The 10,000-nt window shown below is 36.2% G+C and overlaps 1 protein-coding gene across 1 annotated transcript in view; it reads right to left on the bottom strand.

Annotated features, from left to right (window-relative positions):
• The window catches only part of LOC144964713 (neuronal acetylcholine receptor subunit alpha-10-like), a 116,165-nt gene that overhangs the window by 42,159 nt on the left and 64,006 nt on the right, over positions 1–10,000 (bottom strand). The window contains exon 4 of the mRNA XM_078899253.1: positions 2,784–2,828. Within this exon, the coding sequence (XP_078755379.1) occupies positions 2,784–2,828 (45 nt within the window). The remainder of the gene's footprint in view (positions 1–2,783; positions 2,829–10,000) is intronic.

Raw genomic sequence — 10,000 nt, 5'->3', positions numbered from 1 at the left:
TATTATTATTATTATTATTATTATCATCATCATCATCATTATCAAAATGTACCAAGCGTCGTTCAAAACTGTATGTTATGCATGCAAATTTTCTCATTTTTAGGAGCTGAAAGGAAAAAATAAAATGACAAAGCTGTAACGAAGAGACATGAAGCCCAAGTTTCCTATTTGTGACTATTGATGCTATGCGCCTAGGGAAACTACTCACAGCCGGATATAACGCACCAACACAGAAAACTATGTGTGACCTTGAACGTTTAGTGTCCGATTGATATAATTTAGTGACAACTAGTCACCAAAAAATGGCTGTCTAAAAACAATAACAAAGAGCTGAATGACGTCAGTTTTGCTTCTTCTATATATTCGATTTCCAGCATTTAGTTTTTCCTGACATAATACTGCTTTAAGAAGGCCGGGCACATATGATATTTTTTTCTTTGATTTTGTGTGTTATGTAAGTTGTGCATTTTAAACTACTTTGCAAAATATGTGCTATATTGCATTGCTTCCTCCGGGCTGGAATAGAATCAGCTGCCATCGAGTGACACAACAAAACAAACAAACACACATATGTTAAAATTCTGTTGCAACTCAAATTCCATGGAATAACCCAAACTTTTTAAGACAAGGAAAAGATAACCGAAAACACTGGTTGTGGGTGGGAAGTGATGGAACACCTTGGCACTCGCAAATTGAATTTTTGTTTTCAGTTTATATTATTTTACCAAAGTAATGAATTTGTTATTGTTAAAAAAAGCTTAATAAAATGAATAATATAAAGAAATAAAATTCCCTTTATTCATCCCATAGGGGAGATTTGTCTCTAATGTCTATTTTAAGGGAAGACTGGAATAACCCAGGCCTCGGCCGCAGTGCAGCGCCGCAAATTGAGTTAAGGCGAGGTGACTTCCTCAAAGTCACATAGGGTACCGGTAGTTGATCGAACTCGGTACCTTTCGGGCACGAAGCAAAGACTGTACCTCTGAGCCACGCTGCTCCATGTTAACGCACCCAATCGTCTCAAAAACGGCAATATGTCAGGGTGACCCGAATACTTCATATTGAATTTTAGTCGTCCCGCGGAGCCAAGAGGAACATGAAGTCGGAGTTTATTTCTTCTTTACTTTTATACACATCACTTTGTAGAAAACAATATTTCTTTCTTCAAAGTCTCAGGTTTGAGAAATTATGACTAATTGCGAGTCATTATAAACAAGCCGATTCCATATAATAATTTTTCTCTTTATGCCAGACTGGAGTGAAGCTGAACTCCGCCTGTAAAGGGTCAAAATCGAATTGACTACAGTTTCAAAATAATATTCCATTTATAACGAAGTGCCTAGAATTGGACCACAGGCGACGAATTCGTTTCATTTCATATGACAACAGTCAAGAGTTTCAGTTTTCGTCATTCTGCCTTGAAATGGACAGACCCTCAAACTTGGGGTCAATAACCTAAACCAGTTCTACTCATTCTGCTCTTAATTCTCCTCCTCCTCCTCCTCCTCTTCTTCTTCTTCTTCTTCTTCTTCTTCTTCTTCTTCTTCTTCTTCTTCTTCTTCTTCTTCTTCTTCTTCTTTTTCTTCCCCTCCCTCTCTTCAATTCTCTTTCATTCCTTCATCACAGAGAGTTGTTCCACCCAAATTACCCTGTCACCAAACACTATCAAATTGACGTTTGCACATGCACGTCTCGTGATCAGCCTGGCTGTCTCTAATTGGTCATCAGAATGGAAGGGTGAACGTGCTCGTCGGGTTCTCTCCCCTTCCAATTTCAGATCGACAAGAGTTGATTCATACTGACCTTTAACTCCTTAAAGGCGAGACTGAACTTGTTTTAAACCAGAATTTCTACAATTCATTATTAGCCTCTTTCTGAGCCAACAGTTTTTTAAATTATTATTGAGGACGAGTTTTACATAGAAGGTAACTTTTGAAACCCCCTTTTTTGAGTGGTAGATGGCGCTGATTGCAAAGCGCCCCACTGTCAACCAGGATAGGCTGCGGTATCAGTTTGTTCCAGAGTTCGATTCACGTCACTAAAAAATATTTTAATCCTTTAACGTCTTCTGTCACTTCTCTACTCACTTAATTCTTATGGAAATGATACCAGACAGACCTGATTGATTTCATAAATGTGACCCATTATGTCAATCTGGTATTATGTCCGAATGAAGAAGATGATTACCGTTTAAGGTCGAAATAATCAGAATAAGGAAATGTAAGGTTCATGAAGTTTATGAAATAAAAATCTCTCTTTTTGTCTCCGTAATTTATTTTAACTCAGAGTGTAAGAGTTACGAAAAAAAAGAATTTTATGCATTAGGTTCACCCCGAGATAAAACTATTTTGAGACGATTTGTCACAAACAGTTCTGTGAAATCGTCATCATTGATGTGGGGGGGGGGGGGGGGGGGGGGGGGGGGGGGTTGCTTCGTTTTATTGGTGTTCTAATGAAAACGGTAAGATATGATGTCATGTTATAGTAAAGTCGAATCCAGCCTTTAAAGGTTGTCCTTGACAAGTGGAACTTTTGATGTAGAGGTCCTTAGGGTTGAGTGTTACTAAACATGACGGGGTTGGCAAATATTTTGGAGGAAATGATGATAGTGATGACGATGACGACGATGATGATGATTGTGATTATGGTAGTAAAGTTGTTAATGATGATGATGATGATGATGATGATGATGATGATGATGATGATGATGATGATGATGATGATGGTGGTGGTGGTGGTGGTGGTGTTGGTGGTGGTGGTGGTGATGATGGTGAAAATCTTACCTGGTTCAGCCAACAGTTGGTGGTGATAATCTGATTCTTCTCGTCCTGTAATTAAAAAGAAAAAAATGAATGGATATTATGATATACGCCCACTAGTTCCACTAATTCGATAGTTCTTAGAGAATGTTCACCTCGATGCATAATTATACTGGATAATTCTTCGTTTTCTTTGTTATGTTCGAACTTCAAGTTTTAGGACTGACCTACATATGATTTGAAAAGAGATTAAGGAGGGGGGGGGGGGGGGGTATGAAGTCTTGTTGTAGAATACATTATGATATAACGAGCATTGGTGATGGGGGATGTTTTTGAATATTTTAAAATTCTAAAACTCCTGCTTTAAAGTGTTCCAAAGGAGTTTCCAATACCTCTTCGCAATCTTAGTGCGAGCTTTGGGAACAAGTTTAACATTTCAAACTCAGTTCAAGGATACTTATAGTATACCCCCTCCCCCCCCCCCCCTTCCATTGATTTCATCCAAATTATGTATGGATGTATTCATTTTTTACACCGATTGGTTATCGAATTAAACGACTTGCTATTCAAAATTATCAGAATATCATAATCGTAAAAATGTGTTCTTAGTAAAAACCGGTCACGTGCTGGAGAAAAATATATCTTGAACTCCACGTTTTTACACAAAGAATAATTGGGACGCTTCGTTATATTTTTGTTATTATGCTATATTAAAATCTGGTTTTCCCCCAAAAGGAAAGGAAAAAAAATAAATAGTGATATCAAACGGTGGAAATTATCAAGGCTGTCAATTTCCACTGCCTCAGGTGGTCGGGATTCTATAGTCTAGCGGATGGGTAGAAGAAATTGGAGTGGATGTTTAGCCTTGATGTCGGAATTCTCATCAATACAAATATTATTTTAACCTATAATGTCTGCTTTAGATCATTTTCATTGTCATAATATTATATTAAAAGATGACACTATTTCATTGACAAAAATAAAAGTTGAAATTAAAGGACTTCATTCCGGTTGTCCCTTAATTTGTTGAACTAGATTGATCAATATAAATACAAGAAGCATTGTTTTATTCTATTGAACGTTACCTGTAGGTGTGATAATACATACATGCATTGTTTTATTCTATTGAACGTTACCTGTAGGTGTGATAATACATACAAGCATTGTTTTATTCTATTGAACGTTACCTTTAGGTGTGATAATACATACATGCATTGTTTTATTCTATTGAACGTTACCTGTAGGTGTGATAATACATACAAGCATTGTTTTATTCTATTGAACGTTACCTTTAGGTGTGATAATACATACATGCATTGTTTTATTCTATTGAACGTTACCTTTAGGTGTGATAATACATACATGCATTGTTTTATTCTATTGAACGTTACCTGTAGGTGTGATAATACATACATGCATTGTTTTATTCTATTGAACGTTACCTTTAGGTGTGATAATACATACATGCATTGTTTTATTCTATTGAACGTTACCTGTAGGTGTGATAATACATACATGCATTGTTTTATTCTATTGAACGTTACCGTTAGGTGTGATAATACATACATGCATTGTTTTATTCTATTGAACGTTACCTTTAGGTGTGATAATACATACATGTATTGTTTTATTCTATTGAACGTTACCTGTAGGTGTGATAATACATACATGCATTGTTTTATTCTATTGAACGTTACCTGTAGGTGTGATAATACATACATGCATTGTTTTATTCTATTGAACGTTACCTTTAGGTGTGATAATACATACAAGCATTGTTTTATTCTATTGAATGTTACCTTTAGGTGTAATAATACATACACGCATTGTTTTATTCTATTGAACGTTACCTTTAGGTGTGATAATACATACAAGCATTGTTTTATTCTATTGAATGTTACCTTTAGGTTTGATAATACATACAAGCATTGTTTTATTCTATTGAACGTTACCTTTAGGTGTGATAATACATACAAGCATTGTTTTATTCTATTGAACGTTACCTTTAGGTGTGATAATACATACAAGCATTGTTTTATTCTATTGAACGTTACCTTTAGGTGTGATAATATATCGTGCACGTAAGAGCTCAGCCATTAAAATAAAGCAAAGGAAAGAGCAATGTATTGACCTGATACAACTTTAGCACCATAATTATCTTGGTTTAAAGAGGAATTTATAATCCATTTTGAACGAGAAAAGACACTCGTTGATCATCCCAATGTATTAGAACTCTATTGCTTGTATTAGATACCTATGTCTATATTATGAGGATTGCTTATCCATTCTTTTACACCTTTAATTCATGGGAAAATAATTAAATGCTTAATTGGTTCTTTCTACATATCATCGAAATACCTGTTAAGAAAGTAATGCCTTTTTAATTTTCTGTTTAAAACAGCTTCAAGAGCTGTAAAGATAGAGTGCAGATTAAACAGCAGAGAATTCCACACTGTTGGAGCTGCGCACTATAATGTTCTGTCTTTTAATTTTGAGTTCTCCCTTTTTGTGGCGCGATAAAGATGCTGATCACACGATCTTACATTAGGGAGGTGGGATATAATCATTAACTAAATCCTTAAGATAGAGCAATCGTTCATAGAGTTGAAACATCGCATCACAATTTTATAATCAACAGGCAGCATTTTGAAGATCATAAAACGTAGCTATGCATTCTCTTTTTTTTCTTCTTTAAAACAATTCGTGTAGCTTGGTTTTGTAAAAGCTGTAGTTTCTTTAAAAGATTATCAGACATTAAAAAGTAATGAATTACAATTGTCAAGGATAGAAAAGATAAAAGAAGAGACTAATGTTTGAATGGACTTCTGGGTTAAAATATTTGACAATTGGGCAATTTAGTGATAATGAGATGTTTGTTATTACGACCACAAGTCGTCCTTCAGAGCCATTAGAGCCCATGAAGTTGGAGTTTATCCCGGTGTCTATAGCGTAAATATAACAATAGCAATTAATTGCTTGCTTCCCGTTTCATATGACGCTAGTTCACCCGGAATAGATCTCGGTCACTTTGTGTGTGAAGCGTGTGCTTTACCAACTGAGTTATCGGGACCCCCATGACAACCACAATTTAAATATCAAGATTTAAGTTTTACGGACGACTGTGCTCTTATCAGGAACGTCGGCGATCGAGTACAGTAAGTGTTGAAAAGGGTGTTGAAAATTTAATTTATCACCAGATATATCTGTGCGATTTGGGTTAAGTTTACACGATTCATCGCTTTATGATTAATTATTTACAAAGTATTTTGTATGAGTTTAAAACAAAAAGCTCATCTTTGTTATTTATTCATTCCATTTGGCATTATGTAGGGATGAACAAGTGGCCGAAAGTGATTTTTAAATTAAAACAATTAGATATTATTCAGATCTCGACAAAATTGTCCGTAACTTTTTCACAGAATACACCTCACTTAATTTTAAGTTAATAGGATTACATAAAGTGCAAAAGGATGAGGAACAGAGGTGTATGAATATTGAGTCCATATTGCCGGATAATCGACAAGTGTCGGATATCCGACAGTGTCGGATATATGATGTTTATTATAATAGGTCAGAAAAGTCATGACGTCACTCCTTCTACTCTTTCGGTTTCAAAATCCTAAGAACTATGTATGTGATCAGTTCCTCGAAGGACTCTTAGTGAATAGGTTACCTTTTGAATCATATAGCGGTATAACTATTTTAGGAACAGAATGTATAGGCAGATTATTAGGATTACGAAACGTAATAGAGCGAGAATAGATGATTTTAAAAAAATGACAAGCTTTTTTTTAGAGTAGATAATAAAATTCCATCACTCTGAAACCAGAAGATCAGTTGCGCAAAATAATGTATGCAGTCCTCCGGAAGTGTAATTCTAAACTTCCAATGAGATTGGAACTGCGTTGTCTTTATCGAAAAGATGTAAATGTTATATCGCCTTACCGGCATCATGTCTCGTCCTACGTGTTAAGCGTTGCTGTTGTCTATGGTAGACCCCTTGTACATCGTTTTGAGAACTATTCGAGGATATTGCGCAATGTAAAGGCTCATGTATTTTTTTCAGGCAACATTCTATCGTTACTTACTTGACAGACTTTTCAATTCATGTTACACCAATATCTATATCCTTTAACTTATAACACTATCTATATCGGGTAATAGACGGATATCATTCTCAATCTGTTATCACTTAGAGCGTTTGGATGGTTTGAATCAAAAGAATATTTGGATGAAAACCTCGTTATTAGCCTAAAGCTGCTTTTTACAAGATGTTCACGATAAATTGATATAAACGTAAACATTAAGTGATTTGTATCGTTTATTTGAATCACATATTAATATCATATTGCATATCAAAATGTCACGCACACGCACCAACACATCTCGCATGCATACACACACACACACACACACACACACACACACACACACACACTCATGATGTATATGGTGAAGTATAAAATAAAATGGCGAAACATAAAAACAAATTATGATGTTCGGCAAAGAAATTAAAATTTTAAACTCATGTAAACTATATATATATATATATATATATATATATATATATATATATATATATATATATATATACGTAATTAACCCTTACCCCGATTCAAACACACACACCCACACACACATCCCACACACATGTTTGTTCACTGAAAGTTCGATTTCAATTTAACGTCAAAAGTTTAGAAAAAGTTTAACCGTGGGTTAGATAGATGATTCATAACGTAACTCGCAAGGTAAACAATATCAAATCGCTCATCAAATTTCAAAATGCCACGGGATGGAACACATTAAAATAATTAATTGTCATGTGTTGGATTTACTCAATGTGAAGTGTTGTCGTCACTTCAGTTTTGACAGATGTGTTGGGGGAAAAATAAATCTGATAAACATAATATAGCAACAGGGCTAAAACTCATAGGCAGACGATAGTTTCTGTTTAGATAGATCGAGAATTGATTTGAAATAACAGTAAAATGTCATTTAATTCAAACTCATTGGCAGGCGATAGTTGTTGTTTTTTCTTTTTGTAAACAAAACACTATTGAAAATAATACGTTTGAATACAGTATGATGTGATTCACTCATTTCAAACCTGAGTACGGGGGAAGGGTGGGAGGGGGGGGGGGGGGTAATATGCTGAGTAGGGGTCGGGGGATGGGTGGTAATTTAATATAGTGTGTGAGTCAACTAGCTAATTTTAATTCCTGCAAAACACACCAGCACCACCACCCCAAATCTGTCGTGCACTTAATAAAAAAATAACATTTTTCTCATTTTGGAAGAAAATTCTACCTCTTACCGTATATCGATAAGTTAAGATTACCGAAAACTTGTCAAAAGCCTCAAATCCAAGATCATCATGAGCTTTATGAAGACTCGGGTTTAAGACTTTTAGACAAGTTAGGGCTCATCTTAATGTATAGCCTATACGAAGTAAAATCTTTCTGGCTGAAAAAAATAAAATCTTGTTTTGTCAGTGTACGGGCAGGGCAGCACACCAAATGGAAAGGGGAATAACCAGCAAATCGACATCAATTGCCACTTAATGACTTATTGATACTCTGTCAGAGATATGAATTTATATATCGTGTTTATAATCTATGTCCTGGTATATAATATACGGTAATTACTCTTTCTGGTACTCCATATCATTCGCCCAAATATGTACTTAAAGCATCTTACATTATTCTATTCAGCTATGGCCCATCGATGGTTATCTACATAATAATATAATGAACTCAGTATACTGAATCGAGCGCGTTATAAAATACAGAAATTACTCCCCTATTTAGAATGTATGCGGTAGATTTACTCCGCTCTTTGATTTTGGTTTTAGTTAGCCAGAGAGATGATTGCGGCTATGTGGTCTAGTGGTATGACACTCGCTTTCGGATCGGAAGGTCCTGGGTTCGAGCCTCGCTCGACGCATAGTTGAGTCCTTGGAAAAGACTCTTTACTCACATTCTCTCACCATACTCAGGTGTAAAATGAGTACCTGGCCGTTAACAGCGTTGTCTTTGTCCGAAAAATTGTAATATCGCCTAACAGGCGTCATGTCTTGTCCTACATGTTAAATGTTGCTGTTGACCAGGGACCCCTTGTAAAGCGCTTTGAGCACATCAAGTGGATATCGCGCTATATAAAAGCTCAATTTATTTTTTTATTTATTTATTTGTTAGTTTATCTGGGAGATGATTAGCTCTCTCTTTATTCCCTCAATTTCGTTCCTTCTACAAAGGTATAAGCTTTCACATATTTTTTGTGTTGGCACGGTTCATCTGGCGGGCATATGATGTGAGTATTCTATTTAAACTCCCAGCACCAATAGACGTCAAGTTCTCGTCGATTTTTATCTCTCTGTAACAGACTATAGAATGAATGAAGATGACGTCACTCAGATCTTTGTTATCAATAGTCTTCAACAGTCGTATCGTCACTTCCTTCCTAATGACGTATGGTAACTTAGTAACACTGGCTCTAAACTATCGGAACAATGGCGGACGCCGTATGAAATATTCCTCCGGCGAGCTTAAACGCGTATCCAGAGGGGAAAAAACCCATGAATTTGATCACGTTTTGACTTTTACACATTCTGATCACAAGGCATATGAAAAGGGAATGAAAAGTTCTTGCCAGCATGAAGAATAAAAAGTAATGATTTTCTTTGTTTAGAACCAAGATGGCCGCCGTTGCCGGGCGCGTGACATCAGACTACTGAATCCAATTCTAGACCGTCAGTTGGGTGATTAATGTTAACTAAATTCTCTTCGTCATTTTAATTCAGAAAAGTGAGTGGAGCTATATATAGAGACAGCGCTGTTAATGCCCAGTAACTCATTTTACACCTGAGTACGGTGAGAGAATGTGAGTAAAGAGCCTTTTCCATGGAATCAACTATGCGCTGAGCGAGGCTCGAACCCAGGACCTTCTGATCCGAAAGCGAGTGTCACAGCACTAGACCACATAGCCGCACATTAAGCCGGAGATTATTCCGGTTTCTTGATATCTTTATGAAGGCAAGGGATGGTGATCAATATCTAAATCGAATACATTCAGCTAGACATTTACGAGTATTAGACCCAGCAAGACTGAAATCAGATCGATTGTTTGTTATAAATGGCTCAAACTCATCAACCCTCTCCCTCCCCCCCCCCCCCCCCCCCCCCCCCCCCCCCCCCGCGCGAAATCAGAAATCTTCCATAATTAGATAAGCTGACAACATACAA

This window comes from Berghia stephanieae, chromosome 2, assembly GCF_034508935.2.
Source record: "Berghia stephanieae isolate SIO BIC M18660-M18661 chromosome 2, UCSD_Bste_1.3, whole genome shotgun sequence".
Classification (NCBI taxonomy): Eukaryota; Metazoa; Mollusca; class Gastropoda; order Nudibranchia; family Aeolidiidae; genus Berghia; species Berghia stephanieae.
This window is presented reverse-complemented; position numbering and strand designations above follow the sequence as displayed.